Source organism: Manacus vitellinus, unplaced genomic scaffold (assembly GCF_001715985.3).
Source record: "Manacus vitellinus isolate BGI_N305 unplaced genomic scaffold, ASM171598v3 scaffold_0_pilon, whole genome shotgun sequence".
In the NCBI taxonomy this organism is placed as follows: Eukaryota; Metazoa; Chordata; class Aves; order Passeriformes; family Pipridae; genus Manacus; species Manacus vitellinus.
In genome coordinates, this window is record NW_021938789.1 from 2,619,212 (window position 1) to 2,634,751 (window position 15,540).

A 15,540-nucleotide genomic window follows, 5' to 3' on the forward strand; every position below is an offset into this window, starting at 1 on the left:
TGGAAGCAATGTGAATTAACTCACAATTTCTGTATGGACAGCAAAATAAACTTGACACAACTCTACATACTCCAGTTCACGTACTGAAAAGAGCACAGGTCTTTTAGCTTGGTTCTCCATCTGGGTTGGAGGATCCTGTTTCTCACCCTTATCATCCTGAATAGCACAGCCCACAGCTTGGTGACATTGCCAGTTAACTCAGGAACTGCTCAGAGATGCAGAGTTACATCTACCCCATCTTAAACATCTAGTGATTAAATTGAAGTTCAGGACAGTGTTTTGTCTGCTAAACACAGAACTAGAAATTCACATTTGATGGTTCCCTGTCTAGCTCTGCTGCTTTCCTAAGCAATGCAAATTCAGTTAGAAAATGGGGATAATATTTGTGAGATCTAAGAAATAAATATTTCTAATACACTTCTATTGTCAAATGAAAGGTATTACATAAGATTTAATTAACGCTAAATGTGATTTCCTAGATTGATGCAAAGAAGCGAAATAGTATACACTATTTCCTCCTTAGCGTTCATCAATCAAGTTAGATATTTTCTTGATGATCTCTTATCTCTTTTTCTTATTCATTTCACATCAAATTAACAGGTTCTCCTCTTACAATCTTACAGTACAAGGCCACCTGTATTTTTTCAGGCTTGTTAAAGTAATAACACTTGCATGCAATGTGCTGTTCCACAGAAGGAAGCATTCAATTTGACAGCAATACACATGAAAGAAAAAAATCAAAGCAATTTATACATTCAAAATTCACAGCTTTCACCATTCCAGTGCATGCACCCACCCAACCATTGCACACCTTGAGTGAAAGAAGTTTAAAAAAAACCCTATACTTTTCCTTAACAGCTTAATTGAATCCTCTTCACTTTGAAGGAATATTGAAATAGCAAGCTCCTCTCATTAACTGTTGCTAAGAGGTATGGCCAGCTGGATTACAAACTGCAAACCAGGCAGAGACTAGTATTTTCTTTGTTGTTGTTCTACAGATGATAAGAATGCCTTTGATTTACAAACTAATATTTTATTAACTATTTTCTGGATTGCCTGAAAATTAGGCAAGATTGCCATGGTAGCCTTTATCAGAGGCTGGTTTTTAACAGCCACATGTAGTGTTTCGGGACATTACAATGTGCCAAGAGTTCCTCAAACTAATTAAATTCATGCTCCTTCTATAGACAAGGGATTAAGGTTGGTTCTGACTTAGATGTTCTGAACTGACATCTGGAAAAGTCCAACTCTATGCATTGACTCTGTGGGGGTAAAATCAGCCATTTTCTACTAAGACAAGGTTTTTGTCATTTAAAAAAACACCATGTCCCTGATCATTGAAATTGTGAACATTTTCTGAAACAGTATTAGATTTCATATCCCAATTATTAATATCCTTGTAATCCCCTGTAATCCTATGCAATCCCTTTTTCTGACATAATCAAATCAATGATCAATAAATAATAATCCAACTAGTAATATCACATTTTTCATTTTGAATCTGAAACCTCTAAATGCCTAATGGGAGACTTCAAAGCTGCAGACACAGGAGTACATGGTTAGAAGTTTTGTATATAAAAATAAGTTTAAAAAAATCCCCAAAAAGCATAAAAGCTTTTAAGTGGCTCGGAAAAAAAAAAAAGATAAAAACAGTAAAGTATTTTGAAATCAGACAAATAGGGATATATGAAAAAAACCCCAAAACCAAACAACAAAAAACCAATGAAAATAAGTTTTATGTTTTGTAACTGAAAAGAAGAATTTAATGACTTGAAAATCTGAGACATTCACACTCAATAAATAAATATTTAATAAACTAAAATATTGGTTTTAAAGGCATATAATGAAAGACATTGTCAGAAAAAGTCAGAATGGTTGCTCATGTAACAAACACTTGCATGGATTTCAAGAACATTTAGAAATGACAACATACAATGAATTTGTGGGAAGACTTTTAAATCTTATGTTTCAGAACTTAGACTCATCCCCACAAGTAGAGGAAGATGAAAATGTGCAGACAGACAGGCTACCCTACTACAGATCTTACACCTCCCTCCTGAAGCATCTGCTACTGGCCACACTCAGCAATAATGGGCCAGATGGATGTTGGATCTGATCCTTCTTAGAAATATCCATGTTCCCTGCACTAAAACACTATTCATTTTTTTTCTGATACTACTAATACTACCTGTTATTTAGCTCTGCCACAGTTTCCCCACAGATTCCAGTGGACAAAATGCCTATTAAGTTGTCACGTAACTAAGGAACAAGGTTATGATAATTTTATAATATTTTGTAGAGTTTCCCTTTTGTTTTTTTTTTTTTTTTGAAGCTGCATCTATCAGGATTTCTAATGTGGTACTATAAAAGTTATAGCTCAAGATACATCATGCCTGCATAAATGTCACTTGCATTAACTTTAAGCTACCTCTTCCAGTGTTTCCATGATAAAGACCAAGATATTTTAACATTTTAACCATAAAAATCCAGCTGATTTATGAAATTGGTTTTCTCAGTAGCTACATCATGAAGAGAAGGAAACTGAACAGATGGTTAATTAAAGATAATAGAATTTTTGCATGTATCCAAAGTGTTTGAAAACATACCAATCTAAAAGGTGACCTACAAAAGGGTTTTATAAATGAAATACATTTATTTGCATCCAACAACTCACATAAAGGAACCCTGAAAAACCTGCTACATCGTGAATGTCCTTTTTGGCTGTGATATTTAAGCATATTAAATATATTTCGTTCTTTCTATAAAGAATAACTGACTTGCTCTGGCTTACTGTGCATGAAGTGTTCAGGTAACAGTTCACCATCTTGTGGATGCATGTAAAATACTGCTTGAATGCTCAAGGAAAGTGATGGTTTTCCTAAGTTACAGCCTGCCTAGAAATTCAATGTTACTTGGTCACTTTGGGAGGCAAAGAGCTACATACTGGTCTGGGACAGCAGCTATGGAGAGTTCCCAGTCATTTCTGACATAGCAATACAATCTGGGAACTTCTGCTACTGAAACAAAAGCATTTGTGTGTGAAACAACAATCTTACTCTCCTCTCAAGCAGAATCCAAAACTTTTATCTTTTCCTTGTGATTCTATTTCTCCAGTATTAGGCTATAGGTAAAAGTTGACCATCTTGCTAGAGTTAATCCATATCCTGGGTGGGAACTGTGGGCAGAGTACCAGAGCAATAAGCATTTACTTGAAAATCCTGGTTAACTGGTAGAGAAGAAACATGAGTAAAAACAATTATTTAATTCCTGAAGAAACAGATAAAGGGAAGTAAGATTTATGCTCAGAGTTAAAGAAAATCAACACACATAGCAGCAGCTCTAAGCATTTTACTGAATGTATTTGGTTGAAATTATGATGTAATCATGAAGTTGGGTTTATTAGTATGCCTTCTTGTATGAATCTGAGAAATGATAAGAAGTTCATAAAGTAATAATGATTGAATCCCTATACACCTTATAAAAATGCCTCTGGATTCTTGTGTCATACTAAAACTGAAGCCACTTCCAACAAATGAATCATGTGTAATTTATCACATGACTTGTATCTGAAAAAAATCCAGGTCACATAACAAAATGCTTGTTCCTGGGATGATAGGGGCTGTTTCTAACTAATTTACCTATCTGCAGAAGTGAGTTGCATTTACAGCTCACCAGCTCAGAAAATCATTAGGTTGATTAAGGAGTTTGTTCATTGAGGAAGACATACAAAACCTCCAGCATCCACTGCTATTGAAAAGCAGCTGGGACCAAGAAAATATACCTTTTCCTTTTATTTGCTGGTGGTTTTTCCTTTTCAGATCCCTCATTTAGATCTGGCCTGTGGCTGAACCTCTCTCTTTAACTAGGCTCCGGACATGCTAAGAAGTGAAGCTGTGTGTTCGTGGCACAGGTCCAGTGCTGAAGGAACAATAAATTGGTGAGAAAGTAGAATTTCTGGATTCACACCAAATTATTCAATAGTTCTGTAGACTTGTTAAAATTCATTTGCATGTTGTTGGGATATTATCATCTTTAATGACTTCCTCAGAAGTTCATGTAGCATCAGGTAGACTTTGGGTAACCATCAGTGCAGCTTCAGCTTGCAAAATGATAATATGTACAATCATTGCTATAGGCAGCAATTCTTCCACAATTTGCCAGCATCCTTCTTTCTCACCAAGCTTCCATGTGTCTGCCACTGCAGTGATGTTTTAAACACTGAAAAGAACTACAACTGTCCATCTGAGTTCATTGAGTACCTTTACCCTCTCATCAGTTCCATAAATCTTTCTTTCAGCTGCTCCTGCATGCCTTGATCTCACTTCAGAAGTTTCTTTGCTATCATCTGCCTGCAGGAAACATCATGTGGAGGTTCTGTGGATTGCATCAGACAGGTAAAAGCTGGCACTTGAATAATTTATGCCAGCAGCACATTTTCAGCAAGCAACTTGGCCAGCAGCAGCAGAACAGCATCTTAAGAAAGATCTAGGTAATATGGAAGAAGTCTGAAGAAATTGTGATTACTTGTCAGTGCCACACAAAATGCAGATACCAGTAGCCAACTCATACTAATATCAGATCCATATCATATGTGTTGCATTTAATGCTACTTTTCCTGGTTTCTGTAAAATTATTTCCAAGTAACTGATTGACTTTTTACTGTCAAAGCATAACCTGCTAGGCTGGCATTTGAATTAAAAGAGGAAGGAACACAAAGAGAAAAATGAGACTGCTAGTTGACAAAACAGAATTGATCAGTCACAGTGGAATATCCTGTTTCATCAAGAAGGCCTCTCTGATGAAGCCTCATGAAAATGTGACTTGATTACCTTTCCCTGACTTCCAAATGCAGTATCATATGTGCAAACAATAACTGAAAATCTACAAGCTGCTAGTCAGACGAAAATTAAGTTTCACACTGTTGGGTCAGAGCTTGCTCAGAGCTGAACAGCTTACAGTGCAGAACAATGAATGCAGTGCTGTGAGTGAAGACTGCAAACTAACACTAAAAACTGTAAGACCTTACCCAGAATTATTTTTTCTTTATTTCCAAGTTAAGGAAGACAAAATGTTGAGCATTAGCCAAAACTTAGCTATGCTTAACGGGATACTGTCTCCCAGTGTAAATGTTCATAAACACTTCTAAAGCCTGTAAAAATTATATTTCCCTTTGATATGCTGTTCAAAGTGAAAATTCTGTTTCCAAAATTAGAAATTCTAATAGGGAAATAAAGATACTTACAAGGGGTTGAAGATAGAAGAAAAGATAGTAGTGTGCTATCTTTGGAATGAATATGATCTGATGGGATGATAATAGGAGATTGATTATATTCTCATTTTGGAAGAGCTACTGTGCATTCCCACTGTTACAACAAGAGCACCGATTATGTACACACTTCCTTTTAACAATATTTTTCAAAGGGCTTCATAAAGGATGTTAGGATCATTATCCTAACTTGACTGATAAGAAAATCAAGAAACAGACTACTGAAAAAATAACTAACTGAATGTCACCTGGCAGGCAAGTGGAAACACAATATTTCAAGTTTCAGTCCCATACTCTTTTGGCAACACCCCACTGATGCTTTCAAATGCCACTGTCCAAACTGGTGAGTGTTCACAGAATTTATAAAGGCATTGATTGTGCTTTTCTGACAAGTCTGGCCATAAGTACCTACTAAATATTACAGCAAGGAGCCATTATTGACTATTAAAACACACTCCTCTAGCAAAGCCATCCAGTTGTTAATGGCTGGCAGGAGTTCAAAATTCTTGTTTAAACTAGTCTATCTCTTTGACATGTCCTTGCAGTTTTGATCTTTCCCAGATGTGACATTTATGATAAGAATAAGCCGGATAGGCAGTGATACTTTGCTGTTGTCTGGTGTAGCCATTCCCCTATGCTTTCACAAGGAATTTCAACATGTAAAACTCCAATATTTCCCCATATCTGTTACCTCCTCAGCCATTTGGTGACACTACTTCTTTAAAATAAATAGTTTTGAGAAATAAAAACCCAAGCAAAATTTTCTGCTGAGAGAGAAGAAAACATTCATGAGCTTTATCAGACATGACATTTGGCTTTCTCAGACAACAAACAGCCAGTTACTGAACCTAAAGATCTGTGTGCCAGGTAGGAACTGCAGAAGGGAGTATGTTCTTTGCCCTCTCATCACCTCCACTTGCCTCCCCTACTAAACACTGTTGGCTACTCCTGTATCACTAATCTAACTCGAAGTTTTGCTTGCTACTGATACAGAAATTTTCATCCATGCCACAGCCATCAGATTCTGGTCTCTTCATTCAACTCGGGTATCAAAAAGAATTATCATCAGTGCAGAGAATCTGCCTGAAAATGTAGACTGCAATATGTGATAGTGCATCATCCAACATTTAACACAGAAATGTACCATTGTCGGAATGCAGGCAGGATCTCCACCAAAGAATCATTTCCCATTTCAGATCTGTACTACCAAGAACACTCAACAGTTTTATTTGTGGCATAGGAACAACTCTAACTTTGAATTCAAAAAGTGGAATTTATATTTATAATTAAAAATTACGTTTTCAAACATGGATCAAATAAGACAACACCACTGTGCGTAAATGATACACATACACACACACACACACACACACACACACAGAGTATTTATAGGCTGGATATAACACATAATTGCCAAGTATATTTGGAAGGCCAAACCCTGTTCCTTTGTAACCTAAATACCCACTGAAGTCCTTAACAGATGATTGCTACAGCTAAGTTGTTATTACCCCTTCTAGATGACAGAAACACTGATGTTCTGCACTATCTGCTATCTCTGTTTTTATTTGAACTTCTACTGCACAAATTCATGTGCCACTGGATTGTTTACTACAGCATTACACAAGATGAGAACCCATTTGTTTGGGGTTTTTTTGTGCCTGTTTGACTTCAAAGTATCTTTCTATTTCAGCAAATAATAATGCTCCTGGCTCTCTGCACCATCCCCTCCATCCTTTTTACAGGAAAAGTAGACTTCATTATTTCTGCTAGTGGTGTAAAACTCTTGAGGATGTTCTGTGATCTCTTGCCCAACTCTCAGCAGTCACAGCAGAAGAGAATCATGATGACCAAGCTTTTCTTTAGCAAAGAAAAGTCATCTATACAAGAATAAAAAATGTTCATTTATTTTGCTTGAGTACTGGTTTCCTGATTCCTGTTTTTTTTCCCAGCCCATTGAATGTTCAATTCCCACTGTACAATACCCTCAAAATACAGGAAGGATATGATCAGTGGGCTTGATTTCAAAGATGCAGAACTACCACTGAACTGGATCTGACTGAGTTTAAATGGCCCTGGGGCATTTTATTGCCTTGGGATGGATTTACAGATCCAACCATTAAAGTACAAAGATGTAACTTTAAATGTATAAAACCATCTCACAAGTCTTTGCTTGTTAAAAGATTCAGAGGCATACATGACATTTCTACAGTTGCTTAAAATGCCAGAAATATATTCATTTCAACCAATTTTGTTTTAAGAACAAACAGTTTTGCAGTCATTCATTACTAACCTGGCTGTTAAAGTGGGAGAAACGACAACAGAGGTAAAAATCTTCACCATAGCCATTTTACAAAGATCAGCTGCAGAGCCTATGAAAGAAAGTGATCTGCTTTTAATTTAAAGCATGCAAAAGGAAAACGTTCTTCTTGGAACTATGGCATAGGAATGAAAAACATCTGAAGATTCTGAATCATAAGAATTTTCAAAACTAGCAGATCCAATTAATGTAATATGTAAAACAGACTATAAAATTAATAAATAACAAACAAAATAATTACATGTTAATTAAAACTAGAAAATAACAATATGAAATTATGTGTAAATTAAAGGTGAATTTGTCAGTCATAGCTATAGGTTGAAAAATTCCTTTTTATAAAAAAAAGTCTGAAATTATCGAAGTTTGAATTAAAATTTATCTATAAATCAATTAAAATTTATTATCACAAAAGGTCAGAACATTGTTTCAGTGCTGCATTTCAATTTGGAACCTTAATTTTGTACTTTTCCATATTTCCATGTGTATATTCATATATTCATTACATTACAGTGTTAAGAGCAGTGGTGCATAAAACAGTGTCATGGTACATAATAGACAACACATTTCTGGTGATCAAGAGGCAGAATGATTCTCCAGCTTGGTGAAAGGCTCTGTTCTGAACCATACATTTGACATAAAAGATTTATCAGATAAAATACAGAAACAATCCTTTAGGTAAGGATTGGAAGCCATAATCTTCTTTGTCCCATCAGATATCCTAAATGTCCAAGACCACAGACGCTGCCCTTCTCGCACTCTGTAACTCAACAAATTTTGAATTCTTTCTTCCAAATGGTTCAGCTTTCAGAGTAGGGATAAGGAACAGCCAGGTAGGCAGATCATAAGGGTACTGTGCTGGGAGATACTCATAGAATCATAGGATACCCCCAGTCAGAAGGGACCTATAAGGATCATCAAGTCCAACTCCCTGCTCCTTGCAGGACACTAAATCTGAACCATATGTCCAAGAGCACCATCCAGACACTTCTTGAACTCTGTCAGGTTTGGTGCCATGAGCACTTCCCTGGGGTTGGCCCTTCTGGCTAAGGGAGAATGTCTAAGAGAACGAGGACTCAGACTTAACAGCTCTTCTTCCTCCACAGTTTTCTGTGACAAACTGTCTCCTCTGAATCCCATGCTGAGACTGTTTTGGTCATTGACATTTGGTCATTGGTATCAAGTGCAGACCTATGGCTGAGAGATGGCAATGCCTGACTGCGAGTTTAGCCTCAAATACTTGTCTTGTTTTCCTGGTCAAATGATGTGTCAAATTGATTCAATACATCACAAAAAGGGACACGTTGGTATAAAAGGTAGGAAAGGATGTTTCAGCAAAGGTCAGGTAACTTAGTGATCACGAGAATAAAACTATGTAATTGAGCATTTACTCCATCACAATACATACATTCTATATATATTCTTCATGAAAAAATGTAAAGTAATAAAATATAAAAGAATTCTCAAAATAATTTTTTCTGAGATATGATCTTTAGAGATAAGCTACTTTAAATTTTTAAAAAGAAAATAATTATACATCCTTCTGGTTGATTTTGTCACAACTATAAATAAATGATAAAAGATAAAATGAATGGTTTGCTCTATGTGGATAGGTAGAGTTGAATTATAACTGAAGAATATATGCTGTACATTGGTGAAAACTACTGAACAGCGAAATATCCAAAAAGAGAAAAAATGAAAGAAGTGTGAGAAACCCAGTTGCAGGAAGTAAAAGCTGAAACTCTACATTCCTCTCAATATTGTCATGCATCAGAAGAAGTCTTCTGCTACCAGTTGCTGCTACCATAACCAAAATGCAAACTACTTAAATTAATCAGACTATTAGGTACAGCTATAGAACACATAAATTAAATGTAGTTTAGTTCACTAACTATGATAAAAGGTTTTAGTATAATTTATTAAGTTTTTACATTCCTAAAGTATTATCTCATGGCTGAAATCCTGAAATTAAAAAATCATTGTAGTCTAGAATGAAATTTTTTATAAAATTTGGGAATACCAAATATTTTAGAGTTTTTCATCCTTGTTTTATCGCACCTTATAATATCAAATGTTTTGAGTAACAACTACATTATTTTTCATCAGATTTGTCCAACGATGAACTATGACAATATTATTGTAGGTACTTAGGAATGAGTGTTTGGTAGACAGTCCTGTGATAGCTTTGCCTCAGCTCCAGCTCTTGGGACAGATGGACAGAGCAAGTGCTGCTCAGAGGGCCGTGTTTCCTTATTAATGGTGCACTGTAAGCTCAGCAGGACTCGCTGTGTTGGCTCAAGCATCGAGCCTTCACCTGGAGAGGCTCCATCCAGCTGGATGGGAGCCAGCTAAACTGAGCACGAGGCTCTGGAGAAGGCTGGACAGGGATGCCCATAAACCTTTCCTGCAGATCTTACAAGGATATTTTAAAATTCTACAAGTGGGGGCCTCCTACAGAAAGGCACTGTCACTCAAGCACAACTATCACTCAAGCAGAAGGGTATATATTAGAATTCTAGATCTGTAGGTGTCCTTGCAGAGACAGTACTTAAAGTCAGTTACAAATTATAAGGAGTGTCAAACATGATATAAATACTTATGTCATTTTAAAGATTAAACATTAAAATGAATAATATTTGGAGAGAGAAAAAAAAAACCAGCACACAATCCTTTCAAAAGGAAAATCCAAATCACTTTATAAGGAGCACTCCATCACCATGTCTAGAAAGCACTTTTCACTTGCCTGTAAATTGTACACTTCCAATATAACTTAAGGAAAACCCTGTCAGCATCACTCAATTAAAATGTAATTCTTCCAAGGGATAGCTTGTTAGGAAGCATCTCAGTCTGCGACTGGCAGCTCAGGTTGTTTTTTTCCCTTGGGTAGCTAAACTCTGTACACAACTGAACACCAAGTGATTTACACAGAGTATATTAATGCATCAGATTAACTAGCATGTAAGCACTTACTGCTGATTTCTACATTTTCAATCTATATGGTAAATTGGCAATGTTTTTCTCTGAAAAAATATCTTTTTTCTTGCCCTTCACAGAATTAAGTTTGAATGTTTCTTACAACGAATGAGTTGGGTTTCAAAACAAATGCTAACAACACATGACTCTTGTAATGTTTTATATTTCTTAAACTAAAGCTATCTGGCAAAATAAAAGCTAGAATCTGTAAGCAGCATAATTACAGAAACCCTTCTGGAATAACAAACTATGAAAACTAGAAAGGAAAATGTTTAAATACAACAGAGCATCAGAAGAACTGAATTCCAGATATTCTCTCTTTACACAGTACGTATTATTTAACCACCACAGAACACTCCAATGTATCAAAACATTTATACTGTTGTTGTTATTATTGTTGTTGTTGTTTACTAGCAATTTCCAAGATAGTCAGATTACATCATTTTAACTTCTCTTTCATAGTAAAACCTCACACTTCCTCCAGCAGACTACTAAATGTTCATTCTTCTGAGATTACCAGAATTGTTGCCCACTAAAGGCAAGCAGAGATGAAGAGACAGGTAGATAAGCAGGAAGGTAGGGGGGGCAGTTCTTTACCTTGAACAACAAAATTGACAGCCTGCCTCTCTGCTTGAGTGCGCAGTTTGTAATCCTGGGCATTGATGTTGGCCAGGGGTCTTTTGCGTCCCATTATGGAAACCACATAACCTGGCAGGATTTAAATAGAAATTAGTATTCTCAGAGTGATTAAATTTCAAATATTCTTTTTGAAGATAATATAGATATTTGTAATTATGTGCTGTCCGAGTCAATTTAATATTTTGTACTCTGAAAACAGACCTTATTTAAACTTTAAATGCTTATTGTATTTTGGATGTAATAATTATTTCACTCAGATTATTGGTACATGTTATACAAGGAAAACTTCTGTTCATTAAAGCTGTATTTTCATTAGGAATGTCTACTGATAAACCACCGAACTCTCTCTGTGGGAGATGAAACTATAAATACCTAGCAGAATTAGCTATCTATTAGCAGCCATAATTAGAGCTTTCCATGCAATGAGTAGTTTACTTGGGAATAGTAAAGAAAAATCAATTTGTAAAGTAATTAAATCAGTAATGAATATATTCCAAAAATATAAAATAGTTTTGGGGAAAAAAACCACAAATTATGTTTTTTTTTTCAATTTTCTTTATGTGGCATTTCTGTGTTTCTTTCACAGCCAAACTGTCTTAACTTTAGTGTGGTGGGGGTTTTAGTTTAAAAGAAACATATGAAAACACAGTTAAAGTTTTACATTAGGACTAATGATGTACTGTGCTAAAAAAACTACTTGGGAGGGCAGGAGAGAAGAGTCGAGAGGGAAAAGAGACGTGAGGATGCTCTTGTCAAAAGAACACATACAAAAACTTAGCTTATCTTCAAAACTAAACTTCTTATTTTAAGAAAAATTAAAAGATCATCCATGTTAAAAATAAATCTTTAAAAAAAAATTCTGTTATAGTTCTGATCCCCTTGATTACCCATGAATTGTCATTATATGGAAGTTCAGTCTGCCACGGCTTCATTTCCTCTGTGGCAACCAAGCCATGCAAGCACAAGTGGTAAGGAGACCTCTTCAAAGAAAAGGTTATAACCTTACCATGAACAACACATACTCAGGTTTATGTGAAGAGGAAGAAGATGGTTCTGTTGAATTAATACTGCTTTCTGTGAATTAGTAAATGCTGATACCAAAAGTACCAGTTTTGGAGCAAGGAACTGAATTATCTGGGGGTTAGGATGTTCTTTGGCAAATCAGTCCTTCCAGTTTAACTAAGATTTTCCACAAAGAACAGTATTTAAAGAAGGAACTGTTGAAATATTATATTCTCAGGTAAAAATAGATTTGCTGTAATCTCCTTATTCCCATGAGGTGTGACTCCAGAACAGAATCGCCCTTGCAGTACTCATAACTGATCAGCATCCCCAGACAAATACCATCATTCATGTAACAGTGGCAGAGGATGTGTCTGGGGCCAATGATTAATCTGCAAATACATATCTGAATGAGGTCTTAAAGTAGTCTTTTTAATATGTCAACAATTTCATTAAAAACCAACAGCAACATAGTAATAAATGCAATAACAAATATCTTCATCAAAAATAATTATTTATAAGCTTATCATATCTATATGGAATATCAGACATTCATAACACCTAAATAATATTAGTAGGGTGGATGCTGCTCACCTTTGAACTGCAGATAAAGAAAAATTACCTTAATATGACCTCACTAGGTTGGAATGTTTTTGTTGGAAAGCTAGAATCTGAGGTGGATTAACAAGAAAAATATTAAATAATGCTGATCTGCTGCAGATTTTTAGAGGTTGGACAAACTAAATAGATTGCTCTTCTACTATTAATGGTTAAAAAAATGGTTGATAGACAGCAGTGCAAGGAGGAGTAAGAAGTAATTAAAAAAGTGTGCCTTGACATTAGAACATTAGTCATGACACTCTTGTCTACTGAACTTATAAATCAGATTTTTTACCACAGAGGTTTGTTTATTGAAATGCATTCATTTTTAAGAAAAGAATGCTGCTATTTTAAATAGATCATAAATATATAATAAACGTGTAATACTGTGTAATATTTTACTAGGTACATTATGTTGGGCTCAATTCTAGCTGAAAATATATTGTTCAGTAGCTTCACTTTTCTTGACTACCATTAATGAATGAAGGAATGCAACTGCATGACACAATGACAGCTCATGTTACCAGCAGATTTTTAGGCCCTACAAAGTACAAAAAAGGAATACTACCCATTTTCATGACTAGAAGTCAATTACGTTTCTATCGTCACATACAATGATGAGTAACATTATATTGTAAATTTACTATTTATTTCTACAAAATGTCTTAGTACTGCGTGCCCTATTAAGAAACAAAAGAACTCAATTTTGACAGTTCTGCTAATTAGCTTTTAAAAGACAATATTTCAAGTAGCTATGTTTTCTCTCCTCAAATTACTGCACTCCTAGGATTCACTAAATATAAATGAATATGTAGACTAACAACAAATTTGATGCAAGAAGAGTTTGCAGCTGCTGGCTCCAAGAAGCACTCTGCTCACATCTGTCATCACAGCTACCACCTGAACTTCAAGCACATAAATTCTGACTGATGCAAATAAAAAATAAGTTTTAAAAAATTGCCTGTGTAATTGGCTGAGCTTCCACAGTCCAGCAGCCATGTAGCCTATTTCTTAAGTAAAAGACTCCCTGGGCTTCTTTGTGTTGGAGTACATCATATGTCAAAATGACGCAGTGTAACCTGACATGAAGTAGGGTTCACTCTGAGAACAGATGTCTTACTCTGTTAGCATCTTTCTGAGAAAAGGCAGACAGGTTTAAGCAGCTCCTTTTAGGGTTAAAAAAAGAAACAAAACCCCAAACCTGATTCACCAAGAAATGATCTTCCATCTTTTTTATTGTATTATAACTATCAGAATTTGGGTTGAGCTGAATGTTTGTCTTCACCACTGTCAAACAGTGCTAATCAGTACATTAAATGTGGTCACAGACTTTGGATTACCTTTATTTCGGCATTGCTCAATGGTTTTCTTTGTAAATTCATGCACTTTCTTGTATTTTTGCATAAAACTTTCTATAAATTGACTGGCTTGAAGAGGAGTAATTCCCAAGCAGTCAGCAAGACGTTCTTTACCTGGTGGTAGAGAAATTATCTTTATTATGCAATAAAGCAGAACAGAAATCCACTATATACAATAGCACTGTTACATGCACAATTACTGGAATTAACTTTACTTAGCTCTCTCTGTGAAAGAGGATGGATCTGATATACTACAGTCACATTTCAACAAAATAAATGTTTAACTCTCAGCTTGAATGTTTTACTGAAGTTACTGGACTAAGTATATAATTAATAAGAAGTATACCAGAATTTTGTAGTTAAGAAATTCCTAGTAAAATTTATACCTATAATGTGGTTGAAATCTTTTGTTCACAGAATAACTCTGTGAAGCTTTAAGTATCATTTTATTAATTCAGAGTAGAAATCTGAAAACTTTGAAGAGTAGATAAAGACATGAAATCAATTTTAAACAAGCACAAATATTAATGAAGATCTAAAAGGGGATTGAGATGCGTGAGGTTGAGTTTAGCTAGAAGCTTTAGAGTTGGTGTCAAAATCACAAAAACTTAACTGCTGAAGTAATCAGATCAAATAGCCTGAATTTAGAAAGGCCATTAGGAGACTGAGTTCCATGGATTTCAAACAGGCTTCTCAATGTCTGTAAAAATCTGTGTCCAAGTTTTGAGATAAAAGGGTAGAAAAAAAGAAAAAAAAAATCAGAAAAAAGTGTTTCAACAGAGAGAGAAAGGAATAATAGCTTTTGGACAGAATATAGGTACACAAGATATATTACGTTGGACCTAAAAGCACTTATAAAAATGTGGAAAAAACCCGAAGACAGTTTTTCAGAGTGTGAAAATATAAACTAAGAGCTACAGTTGAAACACATTTATAAACCAAACAGTTCCAGCAAAAATAAAACATACATCAACATTAGTCATATGAAGTTTGAAAGACAGATATATTTGTGTCAGCTGCACAGCAACACAGAACCAGCCCTGTGTCTGCAAAGAACATAAGCTGAGAGGCGACGTCTCAAGGCATGAAAGGCACAGAATAGTCCTTGTCACGGTAATACTGTCAAGAAAAATTATCTAGCACTTTTAAAAGAGAGAGGATTTCAGCCACCTAAATGCCATCACTGTCAGTCTGATGTGCATTTCAGAATAATTCTGTAGCATTTTGTTCTCAGTCATGCCAGGATCTGCACTGAGCTGCAGGAACACCAGTCTGGACAAGGGACTAGAGGAAGACATTCACAAGACATCCAGGATGACACTTGCTGAGCTATTATAGGTCTGTACTTTTTTTTTTTTGACATCTAACTAATTTGGGTTTTCTTCCTG

The 15,540-nt window shown here is 35.4% G+C and overlaps 1 protein-coding gene across 1 annotated transcript in view; it reads right to left on the reverse strand.

Moving 5' to 3' along the window:
* POLN (DNA polymerase nu) overlaps positions 1 to 15,540 on the reverse strand; it is a 93,590-nt gene that overhangs the window by 13,843 nt on the left and 64,207 nt on the right. Inside the window, exons 20-22 of the mRNA XM_008920939.3 lie at positions 14,135 to 14,266; positions 11,151 to 11,261; positions 7,557 to 7,635 (exon numbers count right to left, since the gene is read on the reverse strand). Of these exons, the coding sequence (XP_008919187.2) occupies positions 7,557 to 7,635; positions 11,151 to 11,261; positions 14,135 to 14,266 (322 nt within the window). The remainder of the gene's footprint in view (positions 1 to 7,556; positions 7,636 to 11,150; positions 11,262 to 14,134; positions 14,267 to 15,540) is intronic.